Source organism: Coloeus monedula (genome assembly GCF_965178545.1).
Source record: "Coloeus monedula genome assembly, chromosome: 2".
NCBI classification, from domain to species: Eukaryota; Metazoa; Chordata; class Aves; order Passeriformes; family Corvidae; genus Coloeus; species Coloeus monedula.
In genome coordinates, this window is record NC_138782.1 from 52,644,770 (window position 1) to 52,668,513 (window position 23,744).

A 23,744-nucleotide genomic window follows, 5' to 3' on the forward strand; every position below is an offset into this window, starting at 1 on the left:
CACCTGGGCACAGCTAGTTCAAGTTCAGTCAGCTGTCAAAAAGCACCCCCAGGTCATTTTCTATTGGGCAGCTTTCCAGACACTTTTCCCCAAGACTTCAGTGTTACACAGGGCTGCTGCGATTGAAGTGCAGGCCCCGGCACTCGGCCTCATTGAACCTCATAGCACTGGCCTCACTACATTGATCTAACCTGTCCAGATCCGTCTGCAGAGCCTTTCTACCCTCCACCAAATCAACATTCCCATCCAGCTTTGTGTCATCTGTGAACTTACTGAGGGTGCACTCGATCCCCTCATCCAGACCATCAGTAAAGATATTAAACAGAACTGGCCCCAACACTGAGCCCTGGGGAACACCACCTGTGACCGAACACCAACTGGATACAACACCATTCACCACCACCCTCTGATCTGGCCATTTTAACCCAGCAAAGAGTACACTTGTCCAACCCATGAGCAGTCAGTTTCTCCAGAAGAATGCTGTGGGAAACAGAGTCAAAGGCTTTGCTAAAGTCCAGGTAGACAACATCCCCAGCCTTGCCCCTCATGCACAAGGTAGGTCACCTGGTTTCCTAAACCCATGCTGGCTGGGCCTGAACCCTTGGCTCTCCTGTAAGTGCCATGCAATCACACTCAAGACAACTTGTTCCATAACCTTCCTGGACACCAAGGTCAGGCTGACAGGCCTGTAGTTCCCCAGATCCTGCTTCCTGTCCTTCTTGTGGATGGATGCCATGTTGGCCAACCTCCAGTCGACCTCCCTGGGTAGCCAGGACTAATGATAAATGATGGAGAGCAGCCTTGTGAGCTCTTCCACCAGCTCCCTCAGTACACCTGGATGAATCCCATCTGGTCCCACAGATTTATGAGTGCCTAAATGGCTCAGCAGGTCACTAACTGCTTCTTCCTGGATTACAGGGGGTCTAATTCTGCTCCTGTCCCTGTCTTTCAGCTCAGCAGGCTGCATACCCTGAGGTATACAAAGACATTTATAATTTAAATTATTTTCCAAACTATCACCACACAGGTATTGGCATCTTTTTTTTATTACACTGTTATAAAAAGTCTTGATAGTACAGCAAAGACAGTCCAGGTATCAGAATTGCCACTGTTACAATAGCTCAAGAGTTCTAAGATAAATCTGAAACTGTAGCAGCTTTTAATATGCATTCCTAGATACTTCCCAAAACTGTAGCTGTAACACCTAACAGTGCTTAAACATTTGACAGTTTTGACCAAAAAAAGAGGATTATTGGCTAGAGAAAGACACAAACCACTGATTTGAATTGCATACAAAACCCTAAAACCAGTAGATGACTCGATGTATGCTTATGTATACCAGTCCATAGCATACAGCTCTCCAGGACTGCATAATATACCTGCATATTTTACTATAGTCATGTATGTGTAGCAGTTTTCCACTTAATCAGACCCCAAATCATTAAAAAAAAAAAATGCACCACTGTATCTCATCAAATCTAATGAGTACTATTACTTTCACATACATAATCTACAGCAACCATCTCAAAGAACAATCTGTCAAGACAGTTATTTAGCAAGAGACAGTTATTCAAAAATTCAGAAAATACTACAGTCAAATACTGTCTAGAAAATACACTTTGACCTTTCACATCCATGTACTACCAAACAAGATAAAATATAATTTGTCCTCTTGGTGACAGGGGAGTGTAAGGAGGGAGGGCAGTAACAGGCACAACATTTTAAAAAGTGATGTTAGATCCTATTACATATATCACAGTAGTTTAACAGGGTATAGCAAACTACTACTGCTGTTTGCTATTGCAGCTTTAGAACTTCCAGTCAAGTGGTGATTAAACAACTGGCTGGAAGCTCAATTTCTCAAATTCCAAATGAGCTACCAGTAATGTTCATTTCTAAATTAGTGCAGAGCACCTTCCTTAAGTATTTACTCTGTTTATAGAAAAATGCTCAGCTCCTTTAAACACCAGAAGCCAAATGATACAATGTCAACTTGCAAAAAAAAAAAAAAACAAAAAAAAACACCTCAGACTGATAGAGTAAAAAGGAGCTCTGTTTTGAAAAATACCAAAGTCTGTAGATCTCAGCTAAATTTTGTTAACTGTTTTTTGTATAAAGATAGTTGTAGCTATTTTAAAGCACAAACCCACCTTTTTTTGCCTCAATTTGCATGAGTTTTATATTTTAAAATTAAACAATGCCTGAACTAGTTTGCATGTAAACTGATAGTGAACAGGTAGGGAGCAGTAACTTAAATACAATCCATTTTTAACAACAACAGATAGGGATCAAAGCACTTCTTAAACTTCAATCTTGCTTACATAAATATGCACAAATACAACATTTCCCAAATAGCTATGGAAAGTGCCATCAACTTTTCTGTAAAGGCTGTATTTGGTAGATTTTCTCAGAGCTGTCAGTGAGAGGCAATCGTTCATTGGAACAAGATGTAATTGAGCAGTACAAATGCACACAAGGTTAAAAAAACCCCAATGACTTAAAATTAAACAAGAAGCAAAATTGGTTTTAATGATAAGTTTCTATATGCGCAATTCACAGATGGCAAAGCATGCCATTAAATGAAGAGGTAAAAACATCAATTAGACCAAACAAGAAAAAAAAACTAAAAAGGCTACAGGCTTTCCTTAATTTTACTGACTTTGCATTCTGATACAGATTGTACTCCTTTAGTCTTAGACCTGTATTTCAGCACTAACAATGCAAAGAAGGTGACTAACCCACTACTTTTTCTGGGCAGGATGGAAGAGAAGGAGAAGAGAGAACACAAGGGTAAGAAACTTACAAATACTGGTTCCTATGACTACACAAGATGCAGTGAAATGGGTGGCAGCTGCTAATTCAGTAAAGTTTTTCCAAAGACTGCACACATAAGAGTAAATTCAGGAGATAATTATGTATTTTTGAAGAACTTCATCAAAATTCAGAGGTAAAAACCTTAGTTGTCTGTTGCATGCTTCCAAATCCTACTCACCTGTTATCCATTTAATCCAGTTTAGTTTCCAAGTCAAACTTCAACATACTAGATCACAATATTAATAATTAACCAGGCTTTTCCTCTTTACATGCATAGCTTCTTGGCCAAGAATAAAGGCAGAGGCATTCTATGCTCCTAGAACTGATGTACACTTGGAATAAGAATGATGTCTCTTCCCAGAGTCCAGATGTACAGACATTGCCAAGAGCAGCATTAACAAGTGCAATGTTCTAGAACTAGATGCTAAGTAAATTTATATACTTATTTAATTTAGCTTATGAAAACATAAATAACCATGGATATTATCTAATAAAAGGACAATTTAACATTTACTAAGAACACGGCCAATCCTTACCCAATCAATGATTGTCTGTCAACACCTATTTCTGACTGTAAAGTGTTCTGCTAGGTCCAGAAATCGCTCTTCATTCACAGCATAATCTAAAATACTTCCCCTTAACTCTTGTCTGACAAGCAAGTTCTCTTCAGTTATTACCAAGTCACCAACCACTGGATAGAAGTGACATAAGACTAACTATAATCACCAGTCATTCCATCTCAGCTTTGTTCACACACAAGCCTATTCTCCAATCCCCTCCTCACAAACTTCATAGCAGTGAGTGTATTCTCCTGAGCCAATTTTACTTGTACCTCATTAACCCTTTACATCATTATGGGGTTATATAGAATAAGACCACAGGTACTGTTCTAACTTATGTAAGCCACCTCATCTTGTGTGTCCCCCTTCTGTTATCACTCAGCAGACATTTATGGTTATTGTCACAACTTTCCTTTTGGCACCAATGCCTGATTTCTCAAATTAATTACTAATCCCATTTAAATCCTTTTCTACCTCAAGCCAGGTGTTGCCCCATCCTTTGCTATTCAACTTACCACTCAACTTACTCACTTGGTTTGATAAAGGCAGCAGAAAAAGCAGGTGACTTAGGCATAGGAAGAGGTCTTAAAGAAGATCTCAAATTAAAATAAAAGTTGGTCATGTGTATGAACTTCTCCCCCAGACTTTGCTGTAGTTTCTCTCTCAGTACCAGTATCAGCTCCTTCCTTTGGACCCAGTCTTTTAACACTTGACTTGTGGATGAGGCTTACATCTACCCTTCTGTTTCTCACACCATTTTGCATCGTGCTAACAACAGAAATAACTTCCTCTTCCAAACATCCTTCTGAAGGAAGTTTAATCATTGGAAGTTTTATCAATACAGTGATGCAGGTATACCATGTTTCTGCTTACACAGCTTTTTGAAGTGCTACCAGCAAAGTCACTTGTCGGAGTGCTAAGCAGGTCATGGATTAGAAGTACCAACACTTCCATGGTATTAGGCAAGAAGGAGAAACTTAGATCCCAGATCCAGGTGGCAGGTACAAGTTTACGTTTTCTGTCTATACCAACTTGGTATGACACTGTCTCCAGATCCATAGCAGCTGCAAGCTGAAAGATCTTCTAAATACCCCACGTGATGTTCACAGGCACAGCATCACAAAAAGCTGCTATTGCTTTTTAGCAGTGTCTAAACCCTAGTAATTCAAACATAATAGAATAAATGGGTCTTGGGAAAAAGTTTCCCTTGTCTGCTCAAAACAGAAGGAGAGACTTCTTAAATATTCTCATTCAAAATGATACTAAAAAATTGTTAAAATTAGCCTCAAGTGTAAGCAATCAACAGCTATACTTTAATTGCTACTTTAAGTATTTTATAACACTAAGACAGTGTTTTTCACTTTCTTAAGCCTCCTCAGTGTTCCACTACAGCATAATTTTTAGTTTTGCATATCATCAAAGGACTGAGAAACTTACTATTTCACTACTATCAAAACAGTAGTGACCATTTTATAGGTTTGCTCAAAATTACCACCACAAATGAAAAAACAAGGTACAATACCAACAATTCAGTAGATGGCACTATTCCACAAAAATCAAGAGACGAAACTAAGTCCTCGCATAAACAAGGGGTACCATGGAGCTAGAACTCTTTATTTTAAATATGCAAAACCAATGCCCACTCATTAGAGTGCTCTGCATTTTTTGGTGCTTTTCACAGGACATGGAAAAATACATGCCAAAACATTAAAAGAAATTACTGTTTTGTGGAAATGCCTGCAATTTTAGTTATTTTGTCCAGGCATTTCTGCTATTACATAGAGCTCCACTTCACACCACAAAAATGGTTGCATACCAGCATTGCATAAAGCAGTATTTTTATGGTTTGTGTTTACCAGAAATCCAACTTGACATGGACTATTAAAAGGTTGACATTGCCCCTAGAAGTTGCTTATTCAACCTTAATTCACATCTCCTCAAATGCATGATGGTAATTTATTTGTAAAAGTTAATGCAGTAGCTCAACCTCAATTGTAAATGTTTTCCATTATTCAGCTTTATTTTTTAAGTGTAAAAAGAATAGTGGCTACTAACAAAAACTAAATTGGTGGATTTTAAAAATTTGAATTAAAACATGTGTCTTCAATATTATTAAGTTGTAAAGCATAGCCTTAAAAATAACACTACCCATTCCACCTTAACTCTTCTCTTAAAATTTGTTGCAGGTGCCACATTAGATCCTGTAGTTTGCTCTCTTTCTCAGTGTACTTGAGGACTTCAGATGGGTCCTTTCCTTAGCCCCAAGAAATGCACAGTGCTAAAGAGTTCCCACAGGGGTATAAATACTAAGCTCCTGTTTTGTACAAGCTGTGGGTGTCAGAAACCCAAGGGTTTTTCTTAGCACTGGGAAGGGAATAATTCAGTGTTATGAAATTTCCAAGTACCCACAGCCCAGTTTAAGACTACAACAAGATGGAAAATAGATCATCAACAGAAAAAGCACAGTCCAAGGTACTTCTGTACATCTTTCTTGCAGTTTTCCCTAGCAGGTACTTTATCTATGAGATGGAGGGAAGTATTACCTTGCAACTGCAGTCTCAGCGATTTTTTTTTCCTGATACTTTAGAGAATCTCCCCATCTCTTATTCTCCTTACTTTCAGTGCCTGTCAGATTCCAAGTGATGCTTGGTAATTCAGGCAGTGCTCATCTGCCCTGCTATTACAAGAATGTTTGGTTTACTAGCAGAACAAACAAATAATCTGAGTCTGAAGAGCTATTTCAATCAACTTTGACTGAAGATAAGAAGTCTTCAGATAATACTTTGCCATAAATTTTATGAAAATATGAAGCTGAAAAGAGGGGATAAAGGAAGCTGGAAAGAGGGGGGAAAATCCAGATTAGGCCCATATCCCATCCAAAGCATTACCTCAACATCCTAAAATACAGGCTCTGTTTAGTCACAGGAAGCATTTCAAGAGTTACAACACATGTAATAGTACTACAAGATTGAGTCATACAGTAGCAAGTATCACAGTGAAAACATCTGTCTTTCCTCTAGACAAAAGTATCCAAAATAACAGATATCCATATATTACAACTCACTTCACATAACTGAAACTGTTCCAGTTCCAAGGGAACATGAAGAAGTGCCATACACAGCAAATTGTTGTTTCAAGGACCCCAAACACAGAGAGGGCTGTTTATGTTGCTCAGAACTCCCAAGTTTCTTCCACAATCATGTACCTTAACAGAAATATCTACCAACATTTCTGCATGAATAAGACAGTCTTAAGAAAAATACAAGCACTGAAAGTTAATAGTTAGATCTCTGATTTATTAGGAGCAAGGAAAGGTTCAGGGGGTTGGGTTTGTAAAGAAACTTGAGCGTTTATGTACGCTTCCTGCAGAGTAAAGGAAAGGCTGCAGAAACAGTAGAAGTTTTCCTTCCCACATAGCACTTCCATCTCCTTCACTACCACCCTGTTCCCCAAATGCCAAGAGAACACATTCACATTTCCACTGCTCTTCTCACTTTTTTCACCATGGTAAGGAGAAGGCAATGTAAAGAGCAAGTCTGCACAAAGATATGCTTGAAGAAAAATATAGCCAGATTCCCCAAAATTATTACCTTCAAAGTGACTGTTGTTAAATTACAAAACTAAGGAAGTTGGAACTTTTTTTAAGTGGTTTGGTTCTCACTGGAATCTTCAGCAACTTATTTACACAAGAACTGCTTAGAAGAAAGTGAAATGGCTGCTGTTTAGTTAAAAGATAAAACCTAGCAATTACGTATATTACAAAAAAGTAACCTTGATCACCGCCACTGGTCACAGTACTACCCCAAAGAGAAAATTTAAAGGAAAAAAAAAAATTCACTTGCTGTTTGAGGCAGACTATCACCATAGTCCAAAGCTTTACTGAGGTTTTAATGTTAAAGCCTGAAGCTACAGATGTCAAATAGACAGGGTTTCCTACCCTCTCTATGGAAGTTTCCAGCTGTGAAAAAGTGCACTTCAGAAATGCCATAACATGAAAATACCAAGGGCTCAGACAAAAGAAAAGCGTTTTCTGGAACAGGACTCTTCATCCAACCTCAAGACAGTTTCTAAGCACCAAATCCAGATCATTAAAATTAATGTGTCATTGTAGTCCCATCAATTCAGACCTGCTTTGAGTCAGAAGCTGCATTTATGCAGTGCAATCCAGTGTTTAATGTTTTTGATTAAATATTTGCTTTAATGTTTTGAGTGTCAGATAGCTTTTTCTACTCAGCAATAGAGAAAATGGAATTAATTAGTTTTGGAAGTTCACTTCTGTAACATCTTCCATCAAAAATCCAAGAGGAAAACAGATGTAATTGTCAGTCAGCTATGACAACTCACTAGAAGCTGTAACCTGCAGAAGTTTTATGTATGCTCTGCATGGTGAGGCATAAAAACCACACAAGGCTCAAATATAAGCTGGAATAGTAAACATCTGAGCTGATATGTGTCAGACAAGTCACCTGTGGTGCTCCTCAAACATTTAAAAGGGGAAAAAAAAAACATGGGGGAAAACTACTGTTTCTAAGATTTCATTAGAAAAGTTTGTAGAAAATAAGTATCACCTTTAAAAGGTACTGTTCAAAGTTTATTTCTTCTTCCAAATGTTAGCATAGCAGAATGGCACTGAAACAGGAACAAATAACCTCATTGTATATTTACAGTGGCCAATAGCTCTGTGTGAATTAAAAAAAAAAAATAAAAATCAAGAAAAGCATTAGACTTCTTGATGGTAAAGAATTCCACCAGAACAAAATTCAAGTAACATATGTATTAAGAGAAAAAGCTAAGGAACCTTTTCTGGCTAACTGCATGGAGATTCACTTTAGTTCTTCAAAGCATTACAAATCTGAAAGTGTTTTGCCTGCAAAGCATCCCTACTTCTTTTGCAACAAAGGACTATAAAAGTTCCTGATCAATACACTAAGCATTGCACCTGAAGTCTAATTACTATTCATTTTTCCCTCACATACTCAGTCTGCTCAACTCTAAACTTGCTGAGTCTGCAGAGAACTGGTAATAAAACCTCAACCAGGACAAAAACATTTCAACACAATCAAGCCTTACCCCTCCTCACAAACCACATACATGCACAAACTTGAAGGAATGATCCTCCTGAAGCAGAGAAGAAAGAGGAAAGAGTTAAGTCATTCATCCCAGATCACCAGAGACCTCAGAGAGTTACGTTCCTGGAAACTATTAATGGACAAGAGCTACAATGAACTCTACTAGAAAAAGCACTATACTATAAATCACACCTGAAAAACTAAGATAGTATTTTTTAAGAATTATTTTCTGAGAAACCAGTCACAAAGAGATGCTGAAAAATTTAAAGATGAGATTTCAAAAGAAAAGTAGAAATTATTTTTATTACACAACAATTTCTAATAAGACAAAACAGCAACTATAAAAGAAACAATATCTTTATATAATTTCCTCGAATAAAACTGAAAAAATGAGCATTAATTAGTGGCCTGTTGCAAAAATGCAGGATGAAACCTATTGTACTAAAAACCACTGTGATAGACTGATACATGTATTCCAGTCAAACGTCAAGAAAATTAGTACATTGAATAGCATTTATTAGTAGTCATTAAAATAATAAGACAGCCAGAGATCTAATATACCAAATAATAGCTGTGAGCAGCATTGAGCTACTAAGATACTTCAGACTACAAAATATGTTTAGAAGTTCTTGTTAGGAGCTGAAAATTATATAGCAGTTCAGTATCACTTCTACAGAATGCACTTAAACTGATCATCTTCACAGATTCTCCATTAAAACACGAACACAACACTAACAACAAGTATCCACAACTGAGTTTAATTTCATCGGGGTGAACTTCCCCCAAATTAACTACAGTTGTATAATTTACAGGTATTGCCTGTACTATAGCAAATAAAGACAGGTAGAGAATCCTCTGTATTCTGAAACTTTAAGGTTGGCATTTTTGTAGAATGAACTATGTGGATAAAGCTTTCAAACTAGGCTTTTAAATATTTTACCTGTATTGTAATTGAAGTCTGCTTAATTCAAGTTTGACATATAATTTCAGAAATATTTTGCAAGGATAGTCTTTTTGTATGAGCTTTTCTACAAGTGAGATTGTACTCTGAGAAATGCCAGTCTGTCACAGATTAAAACAGCTAGCATTAGTAGCACCTTCTTCATCAAATTGGTTACAATTACTCTGGTAGCACACTGTGACCACTGCAGAATGGCACAGAGTAGCATTTCTCCTTTAAAACTTACTCAAGGGCATTGCTTTCTGAACTTGCCCAGCACTCTGTTTGCATTGCAAGAGTAACTTCCGCTGCAGCCAAAAGAGAGAAGGCAGAGAATATTATCAGATGGCAGTGTGATCATCACACTCCTGTTTGCACAACAGCTTCCTTGATAAACTCACCACTACACCACTTCAGCAGTCTTGGCATTTTACTTTTTACCATACCGTAAATACATTTTCATCAACTGTTCAGGCATCTCAATTTTTGATTTAGTAGCAAAGATGTTTCCTTGCTAACAAACCAGAAAAACTAAGAAAATTATAAGTTGTGTCCAAAAATGATAACAATATGAAGTACTGAGTTGAAATGAAGAAGTGCTTCTGGTTATATGCTGTGATATAAAACTGCAGTTTCTAAATATTTTAAACCAAATATCACTGTTAGCATTATCTGATGTGCTGCTTCTCTCACTGGGAATTGCCAGCAGAAAGAACAGATCATCAAAGTCAATAAAGTTCATTTGGAAAATGCCACTTCCTCCCTACTTTTTTTTTTTTTTAAAAAAAAACGCAGAACAGCATTTATTTGATCTGGAAATTATTGGCAGAGTATTCATATGGGGAAAAAATTTTTTTTAAACTGCCAGAGTTCCAAAGTAGTTTTTCTCCTTTGCTACTCAGGGAAGAAAAGAAACAGTATTATAAAAGTTAACTGCTGCTGCATCTCCTCTAAAATACATGCTTTTAAGAGGTAGGCTACCTGACATCTCTCTTTCCAGGTTAGTAATTTACCAGGACTTCTTTCTAAAATGTTATATTTCCCATCTTGTTATTTTAAAGAATGAGGGTGATATTCACCATGCCAGCTATTTTTCTTTTTGTGTGCTTCCATTTTATCTGACATTTAGGGGTGGCTGTGGAGGTAATCTTACTGTATCAGTTTACTATACAGGTTTGGAACACATATAAAAGGGAATGCCAGGCAAGTTATTGTTTTACAGCCCATTCTCCACATTAATAAGCATCACTAAAGCTTAGTAACTGTACCTCTAACATCAACATTATGAAGTCCAGTTAAGAATGTTTTTCAACTGTGAAGATGAACATCTGCTCTGCTTAACAAGTTAGTATGACTGGATAGGGCATAAGCTAAAAAACTAAGGCATGCTAATACTATCAACTGAACATCAAGTGATCATGAAAAAATTAGTATTCTTTTTCCCTAATGAGCAAGTTGGAAAATGCAAATAGGTTTTGTCCATCTGCTGCTACTGACTACAAATTATTATTACTAGTTGGGAACGAGGGAAGGCCTACTAGAAGAAACTGTTATCAAAAACCCTGGACACCAGCTGGATTACCTCTTTAGTTGGCTACTCTTGAAGTGTTAAATTTATCATCATTATGTGAACCAAAAATCTAATAATGTTAATTGTACACATACAGAGTACAAGCCAGGCACCAGCTTCAAGAGGCTACACAATACAAACCTCTGCTTGAAATAATACAAATCACACAAAATAAAATAATAGCTCTCTAAGCAGAAGTACAAAGTTCTTGTTTCCTTCAGATCCGCATCCTTTCTTTAGTTCCTTGGCTTACAAAGTTTCAAAGTTAAACTCCTGTGGAGTTTACACAAGAATACAGAAGCAGGAGATGACAATTAATTCTTGGAGAATCTGTGAGATACACCTCATAAAAGGATGAGTTTGATCTATAGCCCTCTTGGTGGAGAACCTAAGCTCTTCTCTCCATCAGGACGGCTTGTAAGAACACTGTGGTTTGGGTGGGACAGGCTAAGACTTACTGAGAACATGGAAGCAGTGGCCACTGCTACTAAATTATGTCAATCCTAGAAGAAAATTAAGCTTCAGGTTTCCCAAATATAAATCAGGTTTTGTTACTACCTTTTAAGGTGTTTATGAAACAAAATCCCAGACATTTAGCAAAGTGGGCAAATAAAGTAGCCTTGAATTATTTCTATCAAGCTATAAACTTCTCTCTGTACAACCACAATCAAATAATTGATTTGGCAAGCTGCAACACTTCAGACTGCCCTTTTTCAAGTATTACAAGATCCTTATCATTGTTATTACAAAAACTTCTGGGTTTATGTTTTAACAAAGCCATCTGGACACAATCCTGAGCCACGTGCTCTAGCAGGGCCTGTTTGAGCAGGGGGGGGATGCACTAGATGACCTCCACTGGTCACATCCAACTTTACCCATTCTCTGATTCTGTGAACATACCATTCCTTAAATGCACTTTGTTTTCTATACTACAGAAATATAGCAGACACACATTTCAAGTTTCACCTACTTTCACTATTCTTGACACTCAAAATGGAATTCAAGGCAAAGAAAAATCTCTAAGTAACTGAAAGCAAATAAAAATCTCAAATCTGTCAAGCAAAAATCTGTAAGATTAGAACTACTGTGGACAAAAGACTATGCAGGACCTACTACTGATATTCAATACAGAATTTTTACTAATACAGTATTAAAATCAATCTTAATTCAGCAATTGATACAGTTGCCTCAATACAAGTACTATCAATAACTACATTTTTTGTTTAAGCAAAGCTCGGGGATTCAAAATACACTGAATCATTGCACAAAGTGATTAAATTAAAATAAGTAATACACAGACCAAGGACATCATCAAGTTGTGCAGATCTCAACACAACACCAGTTTCAGAATTTCTTAAAAGGAGAGATTTTTAAGTGGAAGACAAAATGGTTCTCATTTGTGTCAGTCTTAAAATTAATATCAATGTGCCAGAACTAAATAGCCATAGAAAATGCAATTTCATAAACTCATTGCAAAAATCACAAGCAATCAGGATCCAGTATGAGTCCTCAGAGGCTGACAGAACTGTTACATATTTTAGAAATTTACTAAATAAGGCATTATACCACTCTACCAGTCCTCTCTTCTGAAACATTTCTATTTCAGCTGTTTCCAAGACCTTCATTATTTTAATGTGTCTAAATTCAGTGATACAAATATCACTGACAGCGATTTAAATTCTGTCATTAGACCTTCATCTGTATTTGCACTGAAAGTCAACAGTGGTAGTAACTTAGTGCTTCCTTTGATAAACATGTAAGCTGAACAATGATCAAGTGCCTATGATGGAAGCGTTGACATGAATAGAGTCACTAAGTTATCACGAATACTACAAGGCTACACTTGACTGGCATTCAAGTACCAATTACAATACCACAATTGAAACTTGTGGGTCAGCAAAATAACGTAACTCCAAAAGCTGCTGGCAGACAGCACACTGCCAGTGGGTAAGCAATGTGGTTTTGCCTCAAAAGTAACACAAACCTATTCCTGAGGCTGGCAAACAAATACATCACTACGGGTCAAAGAATTAGACTGCTGGGAAAGCAAAGTCTTGTCTACTTAATGAGATGTACTTTGCAGGATTAAGAATCCACATTTTTCAGAAAAACTATGATCAATTTGATGGTACACTTCAAGATAGGCACATTGAGAGCAGCAAGAGGAAAAGGGAAGGCCCAAGCAGTATAAACTCTCTCAAAACTATTAAGAACTCCAATATTTTTCAAACTGTAAAACCACTACCAGATAGCTAAGATCAAGGACAAAGTGGACTGTTCCCAAAATCCATGTCCTGCAGTTCTGTTTATCTTCATATCGAATGTAATAATTTGCAAGTTTTATTCTGTTTTTCACTGAATAGATAAGCCAACTTCTAGTCACCCTAAAGTTATTGTGTAAGAACACTTACCTTTGCCTTTTGAAACCTTTGTACAACAAAGGGACCTGGACACTTAGAAATCTAATGCAGTTACAAAATTTCTGTCAGTTTTGTTAGGAAGAGTTTGCAACCCTGATTTGTGCCTTCAAGCTTTCTTTATCACATCTCAAATCTTAAGCTGCTTCTACTTTTCCAGATGTGACTTTACTAAAACTGCTCGTGTCATCTCCTGCAGCAATAATGCTACTTCAGTTCTAAAAGCCCTTCCAAAGCGATCAAGAAAGAACAAATCTACTAAAATGCCAAATTAAGGTCCCAGTGAATTGAGCAGTGTGCCTGCCACAAATCGGAAAGCCTAAACTGGGCCCCAGCTATCCAATTTCCTGTTACAGCTTAGCCTAACCTCATCAGATCACACAATCCACATACCACCTCAGTGTTTCACAAATAGCAAAGTGGTACAAGGAAACAAACTATGCTAGTGCTGCAGCCTTACAAACTTTGCACGCTTTCCAAATATTTCCTTCCCCAGTCTCACCAAGACCCAGCAAGTTTGAAGCTGCAAGACTGTATCCATTAAGTTTCTGCTCTGTCAGTAAAACACCTACAAGGAAGTTTTCATTGTAAAGTTCATTTTTGTAAATTACAGTATGAGGTTCAATACCGTTATACTTCAGATATTTCTGAACAAAAGTAATTACTACTAAAAGTTGCATTAGTAGAATTAAAGTATATTCAGTAACACTTCCAATGACAGACCTGCTGTTTCCCCACAGTCACAGTTGCTCCAGTGTGGCCTTAGCCACAGCCCCATCAGAGATAAACCTGCTCCATCATAGCCTTACCCATGGTTGCAGTCCTTCATGGGGAATACCTGCTCTGTTGTGGGATTATCCATGGCCACACGCTATCAGGTGCTCCAGCATGGATTTATCCACAGCCACTGATGCTTCAGTATCTACCTGCTGCAACAGACTTATCCCCGGGCCTCAGTCCCTCCAGAGGTGTTCCTGCTGCTGCACTGACGTAACCACAGCCAGAGGCACTTCAAGATCTGCCTACTCCCACGTGGACTCACCCACAGGCCGGGTCCCTTTGACTGAAGCTCACAGCAGAGTCCCAGCCAGCCCAGGCAGCAGCACAGACACACAGTGAGTCCCTGGCCACCTGCCAGCCCCGGCACATCGCCACTGCTGTTATCACAATGTTCCCAGGCACAGCACAGTGAGGTGATAAAGCAGCACAGCAGCAGTGAGAGCAAAAACCAGCCACTAACGAGCACTAGACTAATGTACAGTCAGGCAAGCAAGGCTCCTGACAAGCACCTGCCAATTAATAGCTAATCAGCAATTACAGCTATAAATTCAATCTAGCACATTCCAGGCAAACCTGTCATTATCTCAAATCCTTTGAGCTGCACACTGGGTGTCATAAAGGATTGTGTTTAACCCCATCTGGCAACTAGGCTCCACACAGACACTTGCTCACTCCCTCTCATGAGATAGGGGAGAAAAATTGGAAAAGAGAGAAAAAGTAATGGTTTGAGATGAAGAATATTTAATGGGTAAAGCAAAAGCCACCACATACACAAGCAAGGCAAAACAAGGAATTCATTCACTGTTTCCCGTGGGTGAGCAGGAGCCACCTCCAGGAAAGCAGGGCTCCATCACATGTAACAGTGACTTGGAAAGACTAACGCCACCACTTCAAACACCCTCCCTTTCCTCCTTTTTCTTCCAGCATTAGATCCTGAGCATGACACCATATGGTATAGAATATCCCTTGGATCAGCTGTCTTGGGTTGTGTCCCCTCCCAACTCCTTGTGCACACCCAGCCTGCTCATTGGTGCGGTGGAGTGAGAGGCAGAAAAGACCTTGGCTCTGTATAAACCCTGCTCAGGAATAAGGAAAACACCCCTGTATTATCAAGACTGTTTCCAGCACAAATCCAAAACACAGCCTCACACCAGCTACTGTGAAGAAAACTAACTTTACTCCGGCCAAAATCAGCACACTGAGTTTCCCAACAAGTAAAACCACAGATTTAAAAAGAACACCATCTTATTTATTATGAAGAATTCAGTCAAAGCTTTCTCTGTGTAGGAGTTAGTTGTTTTAATTCCATGCACTTTTAAGAGATGCCTCACCATGCCATTCTGGCCCCTTTTCATTTCACAATACCCAAAACTAGCTGATTTTCTTCATTGAGAGGATGGGAATTCTTCACTGAGATAACGACAGCCATATGAACAAAGTGCTGGATGATATGACAAGAAATGCAGTAGTGTTAAAAGAAACAGAAATGTGACAAGATTAACATGTGCTTTAAGCAAAGAAGTTTTTTTTGTTTAAACTACTCTATGTGAATTGGGTGGCAAGGTAGACAATAAATATTTATTATTAATAAATAATCACAGTGTCTCTCTGACATGACACTTCTGCAATACTTCTAATAGCTTTACCAAAGTACTCTTCCCAAAACAGACATATTTGTTCAAAGACTAGAACACTACTGACAAAGGTTGAGACCACTTTCTTCAGTGTACAACTGCCAAAAGACCCTCACCATCCGCAAAAGAGTAGTTCAGTTCAAATTTGGTGTATTCAGAGAATCAACAGAATTACAGAGTAATTTAGGTCACAAAAGATCACCCAATTTCATCTGGTCCAGCATCCCACTTGAAGATGTGCCAACTTCAGTTGGATGCACTATTTGAAAAACTGAAATCTTTGCATACTATAAACAACTCCAGCCACTGTCCTACTGCCAGTGTAGAGCTACTACAGAGAAGAAAGAGCAAGTATAGAACTACTTCAATAAAAAAATACCCACAAAGCAAAAACCCCAAAATACAAATATCTCAAGCTGATATTTCTATAAGGAAAAAAAATCAGTCAGACCGCCTTGCAAAGTCTGAACAACCCAAAGGAGAAGTAACTTTAATAGATATAATCACATCACAACTTGGAAATGGTATTTTGTTAGAGCTTCAGAGAATTTACCAAATTGCCTGAATTTTGTAGTATGCATCAACGGCAAAGCTATCTGGATGCTGCAACAAGCACTTTATCAGAAACTGACTACATGGAACCACACACCCAGGCTTTTGAGCTATTTCGATTTTAAAAAAAAGGAGTTCTCAAAAAGGCTGGAGAATGGAAATCACAGAAAACAAGCTTTATACACCCCAAAGACATAAGAACTTCAGCCGTTTGCTTGCATAACTCATCTTTTAGTGCTGAAAAGGCTGTGGGGAAATTAACAGATACTGACATTCAGAATGATTGGAATCTTCAGATTTTTAATGACAGAATGATGAACAATCTAATTTTTCTCCTTCTGTGAACTTGGTTTGCAAGTGGGAAACAAAAAAGCCAAACTTTAATTAAATAACCTATTCTGCTTGGGAATAAAGAGTCAGAAGCACAATTTGGTCTGTATGGAAGGTACAACAGTTAAACTCTACAGGCATCCCTTTCATTCTCAAGAATTTCTACAGAAAATGGTCTTCCTTTATAGAACTCCCTTTATCAAGAGAGAGGCTGAACTTCATGCTGCAAATGTGTATTTTTAAGGCTTGAAGCACCAGTAGATATTGTATTCGTGTTGGGAGACAATCACAAAACATCTAATTTGATGTATTGTCCTAGTCCTGCTACAGAGAAATTAAAGTGCAGAAAAATGAAGAAACTTGTTTAAGATGGAGCAGTTAAACAGCAGGGAGCAGAAAAATTCCTTCAATATTTCTGCTTTAGCTTCGAAGTTTATTCTACCTTATAAAAGCAAACAAAAAAACTCAGCAGACTATTACTATTAATTGTACAGGGCCCTGGACTTAAAACTTCTGAGGAAACACCATCCTAAAGGCAAAAAAAAAATCCTGAAAGAGTCCATTTCATCTTTCTCTAGCCTCTTCTGAGTTTACACACCACCCTGTTCAGATCACATTAGGCTTCCAGAGGGACTTCTAGGAAGAAGAGCAAAAGGAACGAAGAGCACAGAAGCAGGGCTATTACTTATGACAGTGAGCACTGTCAGGACATCATGGGGTAAAGTCTAACTGATTACACCAAGTTAAACCTTGAGCAGATAAACTAAACTCTAACTCCTTAGAAGGTTTTAATATCTGCTGGGTAAACAAAGCACAGCCAACTATGCACAAAACTTGCTAAAGACCAAGGACTACATGTCCTACCGTAACGATTCAGGTATGTGCAGAAAAGAAGCAAAGCATAGATGGATTTTTAACTACTTGGTATCTCACACGTTGCAGCAGCAGATCAAGAAGTGAAAGCCACACTGGTAAGAGCAGCTAAATCTTTTCAAGTATGGAGAAAACTAAAGATACTGACCTGCAGTGACAAATGAGGCCACCAGCAGCTAACGCTGACCATTGCAGTTGGAAATCAATGGTGAGCACAATTGCTCCCTGGGGGGGATCACATCCACAAAAATCCAGCACAGAGGAGGGGGAGCCTGAGGCAGAATTGCCAGACAAGAGGCAGGCCACCAGCCAAGACTCACACACCTCAAACTGCTGGAACAATTATCCTCCAATCACTACCACAAAAACAGATGAACAACTGGACCAGCATCTCCAGGTGAGTGCCACTACTTGTAAGAAATCATCTGAGATTTTATGTCACTCAGCAGAGTGATTCTGCCCTTGTGTGTACCTCATCCCTCAATTTCCCTTGTAACAAAGAAAACAGAACCCAACAGCTTAACTGTTTTCAACAGATCCTAGTGTCACATCAGCAGGCTGCTCAAGGTTTCTACTAAGCTACTCACTTTGTTACTTTTCCTCATACACCGTAAAGTAACCAAGCTGTTGTTCATAGCTGAGAACAGAACAAGGCTTTTGTTATTAATTGCTAAAAATATTCCTTTCTGGAAGGGGGAGGGGGGGCCGAGGGGGGGATACTTCTCTAATTAAGGATCTGTCTGCCTCAAAAATACTAGGTTTTAAATCTCCTAGCTAAGTAAGAGTTAGAAATGTTTATTAGTAACTAATCAAGCTTTTTAAAATTAATACAAGGGATATACTGCTCAAGTTAAGCCAGTGAATAATCCCAAACTAACTTTCATTACTCATAAGGCGCAAATTTTACATTAAAAGCAGTCTCTTCCTAGTATTTTTATGGACTTCTCTCCCTCTTAAAACTGCAGGATCTAGAACCAACTGCTGCTTGTGGGAATAGAATGGCAAAGTTGTCCCTCTGGCACACTATCTTACCAACTACACCCATCAAGCCCAGAGGCAAAAAATATTAACAGAGCACCAATTCTACTTCCAATCAGTGCAACACGACACCTATAATTCAGGTACTTCCATTTTTACAACTACTTTGTGGATTAAGAGAATTCAACACAATGTTGATATTTAGTATATTTATCTATTAGAGACAAAGAAAGACAAAGTCAGTGAACTGGCAGTATATTTGTATCCACAGATTTTGGTTCTTCAGAAAAAGCTTAAGTTCTATTTTTACACATCACTTTAACACTACTACAAACATTTACTACTTGTGTACAAACAGAGAACTCTCTCTGTTCTTCCAGTAGTGGTTACAGAGTCCTCATAAAGAAGAATGAGATAAGAGTGTGATTTAGAAAACTCCTCCTCACATTAACCTGTTCTGATCAATACTAGCTCTGAATTTAAAATACCCAATTTGAAGACTGACCAAATACAGAGAACCTCTGTAAAGAGGTTAGCTGATAAATAGCCCAAAGCCAAAACAGGACTGTAACATTATTTTCCTCATCTTAATGAAATCTCAAAGAGGTTCTCACTCCTTGTTTTAAGAATATTTTATCTTTAATACTCTTTCCAAAAAAAGCCCCAAACTTGTTTCCCAGTTCCTCAGATTACTTACTTGCAATAGAAAGCTTAAAAAGATGTACCTATACTTGAAGACACAAAGAAAACACTAATACCCAGCTCCCATTTGCTGGAAAGCAATGAAAAAAACATTATCATTCCTTTACTTCTATACTCTCACAACATGAACACAGCAGAAAATAAGGACTGACTTCTATCGCACTTTTATGATTTCTCAGTAGTAACACTTTACTGACACTCAGTCTTTCTAGTCCATACCTCATTTCAATAAAAACACTTTTGCAGCTTTAAAGAGTACGTGGCTCCCACTTTAATGAACCCATGCACATCATTTATTACTCATAAAAACCTTAGCGAGCAAAGAAAGCGTCCTGAGGGTTGGCTCTATCTTTAAGCAATAGAATGAAATAAGCACTTCTTGCAAGCCCCACTCTTATCCAATGAGGGCTTTTCAAACCAGCAGAAAGAGAGAGGCTGCTTTTACATTGGGAATAGGTCTGAGTCTATTCCCTCTGCCTGCATTCCTCCATCACAAAGAGGATTCCTCCTACAAGAAGTAGGTAATCACAGGAAATGTAAATTCTGCAGTGTTGTCTGCTTACAAGGCTACCCCATCAGCTGAGGCTGAGGGCTTTTAACCAGTTCTTCCAAGAATCAAGAGCTGCATCAAAGTACTAAGAAGCATATTGATCTTCATCAAGTTGGAGGAGCACTAACATTTCAGCCCCTGCGTGAAACTTCTTCCCTTCCCTTAGAAAACACATTTTCTGTAATTTTCTCACAGTAACACTTTCCTCCCAAACAATCTTGCAATACCTCTTTCAATTATTTAGAAGGCAATTCACCCTCCAAGATTTCACAGGTGTGTATAGCCATGGATGAGTGCCCACAAACAGGTTTTGTTGAGTCATCATTATCCAATCTGCAACATCATGCTGCCCAAAATTACACGTAAGCTCTAAACAGTTACATTTTGATCTTTCCTTTTCCTCCAAACCAAGTTCTTACTTCTGTGTCTCTTTTTGCTTTCTCATCCATTCCACCAGTATGAGAGCAATTAACACCACCCACACACAGTTCATTCTTCATTTAAGTCAACTCTATGACCTCTTCAAAAAGAAAATTTATGACATTAAAGTGTAGTTTCAAATATGGCATTAAGAACATTGCACTATCACCCCTATTCCTCATGCTCTATGTTAAGAAATCTTGAAAGTTCATAATAGCAATCTAGTTTTTCAGTTCTAGTTTTTCAACTTTTAAAAGTCAACCCTCTTATGGCAATTAACCTTATAGACACGTAGTGATATACCAGAAAGAAACAAAAAAGGTCTATCTGAAGATTGATATAAACACCAAAGGAAATTATTAGATTCACCTACAGTTTAAAGAGGATTAAGTCAGTATTTCTAACAAGATGGCCTAAGCCTTCCCCATAATGTTTAGAATTCAGTCAATTTCAGGACAAAAAAGAATTCAATTCATTCTCTTATGGTGACAAGTAAAGGTTCAGGCAACAGCAGAGTGGATTAAAGAATCTACAGGACATCTTTTAAAAATAAAAGTTTAAACACATGTTATTACATGACTTGGATATACCATATGGCTGTGATACCATATGGCTATAAACATATGGGTAGTTCACTTTCTAGTGAACAAAAAGAAGCAGGGTTACTAGTGCTTTACTTCACAAATTCATTCTGCTTATCTCAGTCACTTGGAAGCTTTTAGCAAGATACAATTCCTGTACCTTTTACTTCCCTCACTTGAAACCATCATTTGGCAACACACAATTAGTAGCAGGTCACTAGAGCATTACAAAGTTTATCTTAAGAACAAGCCCAACAAAAATAAGCCCACCACCCAAAAAAAAACCCAACCAAAAACCCCACCAAAAAAAAACCCAACACCTCACCAAGCAGCACAAAATCTTTCAATCCCAGCAGATAGAGGAGAACAACAAAACAGAGCTCAGCCCACATCTCTTTTTAGATTTGCAGTCAGCTGCTGTAAATTGTCAGCACACTAATAAACCTCTACAAAATTGATCTATTAACTTGAGATAATGGGGACTGAGCAGCCACGCCTCACATCATTAACACAACTTGAACTGACACAAAGTACAACCAGAACAGCCAAGACACCCACCAACACCAAAGACAGCTTACTTTTTTTCTCCCCTCCAGCATACCTGGTTCCCACCAAGACTTCTCAATGGCTCCAGCAGCTGAATCAAGACAACACTTGTGTGAGGTGCACTAAATCCACTTCAGAATACAAAAGGATACAGCCTTAGTGCTCCAGTCTGAGTCCCAATGGCCAGTATTTTCTGAACCGGATCAAATGCCAAGGCTGAAGGCTGATAGGGGAAACCATGGCGTACAGTCTAACAAGTCAGAGCAGCGCAGTAACAATGGGTCAAGCAGGATACCAAAAATAAACAGAATCAAGACTGTGTGTTAGAGAACAGGATTCAATGTTAATCACAATTTAAAAAGGAACTACAAAGCAATTTAATCACAGACTGAGAAAACCACCTGCCTCACACGAACCAATTACAAAAGACTTTTTTAGTCATAATTACTCATTCATCTTCGAGCATCAAGTGACAGTCAGACTTACTGAAACTTAATTTGAATCTTACATTTCTTCTGTATAAAGACTGTATCAACTCAGCATTTCATTTTTTCATCTACCACATTCCGAGTAATCTTTTTCTCAGCTCTAACAAAGACACTATTAAAATCTGAGATGTTCCTACCAAGTTTGGCAACAAAGCCAGACTTGCCAGCAGAACTATTACAAAGTACTAGACTTGCCTCTGTGAGAATCACTACAATTTCAATCCAACAGACCCAACCTCTCTCAGCTCAGTAAAGGAAAAAAAAAATAGCAAGTTGAGCTTGACAGAACCAATCTCTCACCCTCTACTTCCCTCAAAGAGAACATGCAGCCCCAGAATTGACAAAACCAAAAAATACCCCATTGAACAAAAACAAAACCCCTCAGCCACGAGATTCTTTCTTAATATGGAGCTATTGGCACATTCAGCTTTTTTGGTTGGCAAAGACTAATTTGGTAATTGACGAAGCAATGACTCCACTAAACTTCTCGGGCTGCAATTAATCAGAACTGAGAATGTAATACAAGTGTCACTTACTCTTACTTCCACTATAAACACACACATCATAAGCCATACAAATGCCAGCTTTCCTATTTCTAAGCCTTTAGTTTAAGGCAGAGGTATTTCAGAACCTCATAAAGGCACAGCAAACTTCTGATATACTCCTTGTACTTCACTGAAGTTGCAGGCATAGCCCACAACTCTCTGTATTTCACAAGTGAATAAAGTCTAACTGGGAACAGGTCCGCTCTTCTCCACAACATTCGTGACCAACTCATGAAAGCAGCAGGAATACCTCCAATACTAGAAAAAAAACCGAGGAGAAACCACAAACAAGCTCATCCATGCCAAGCTAGGCCATGGGTGCACTGCCTAGATAAAAATGACTATTGATATTCCAATCAGCTTTTATTCCTCTTGATACAGCTGGTGGTTAATTCGCTGCATCATTTTCTGAAGTGTGCAGACACAAACTGCAGTTATCGTATCACACACAGGCAAATAAATAAACGGGAACTTTGTTTCTAGATAGGATTTGCAATAGCAGCATCAGCAACTTGGCAACACACTGCAGTGAAACCACCACAAACATCGACAACCTTCTCCAGTTGTAAAGAAAAAGGATAACTGATTTCCAAATAATGCAGAGGGACAGATTCCCTGTCCTTCGGGCCCACTGGCAGAGGCTTCTACTCAAACGCCACGATAATCAGATCTGCGCTACAGCTAAGTATCACTCCTCCCATCCATCCAACTCTTTCTACGAAGCCTTCGTGAACACTGTCAATATTACTCGAACGAAAGAGCCTAGAAAACGACAAACCCTGAAACTCTCCACGGAAGATGACTAGAGAAATCCAGCAAGACCTGAACAGCTACACCTACTTCCTTCCCGTCTTCGCCCCCCGAAATAATCAATCCAAACAAGTAAACAGGAGCGGCGGGCAGGCTCGGCGAGGTCGGTACGGAGGAGCAAAGCCCGCAGCGCCCATCGCGACGGCGCGCCCCCTTCCCCAGCCGCCCGCCGGCTCGGGGCTGCAGCATTCATTCACCTTGCAGAGCTGGAAGTGCTCGGACTGGAGCGTCTCCTGGATTTCGGTCTCCCGGTTCCCCGCCGCCTGCTGCTGCGCGGCGGACGACGCCGAGGCAACGGCAGAGACCGCCGTCAGGCCGTCCAGCACCTTCCTGATGTTAAATTTCCTCATGGTCCTCGGCGGCGGCGCTCCCGCTCTCCCGGCCTCGCCGCCGCCGCGCTGTCACCGCCGCGCCGCCCGCCCCGCAGGCGGCAGACGAGCCCCCGCCGGGGAGGGCGGTGCAGGGGCGGCCCGCGGTCGGGGGCGCCGCGCTCCTCCTCGTCCGCGGGGAGGGCGGCGAGGCGTCAGTCCGGCAGCGCAGGGGCTCTTCTCATCGGGGCCCGCGGGCTCAGAGACGGAGACTGGA

The 23,744-nt window shown here is 39.1% G+C and overlaps 1 protein-coding gene across 7 annotated transcripts in view; it reads right to left on the bottom strand.

The window, feature by feature from the left end:
- Positions 1–23,523, bottom strand: part of STXBP5 (syntaxin binding protein 5) — a 106,574-nt gene extending 83,051 nt beyond the window's left edge. For all 7 annotated transcript variants that reach the window (XM_082301011.1, XM_082301009.1, XM_082301007.1 and 4 more), the window contains exons 1-2: positions 23,357–23,523; positions 21,469–21,566 (exon numbers count right to left, since the gene is read on the bottom strand). In XM_082301011.1, coding sequence (XP_082157137.1) covers positions 21,469–21,566; positions 23,357–23,509 — 251 coding nt within the window. In that variant the 5' untranslated portion in view covers positions 23,510–23,523. The remainder of the gene's footprint in view (positions 1–21,468; positions 21,567–23,356) is intronic.
- Between the last annotated feature and the right edge of the window lie 221 nt (positions 23,524–23,744).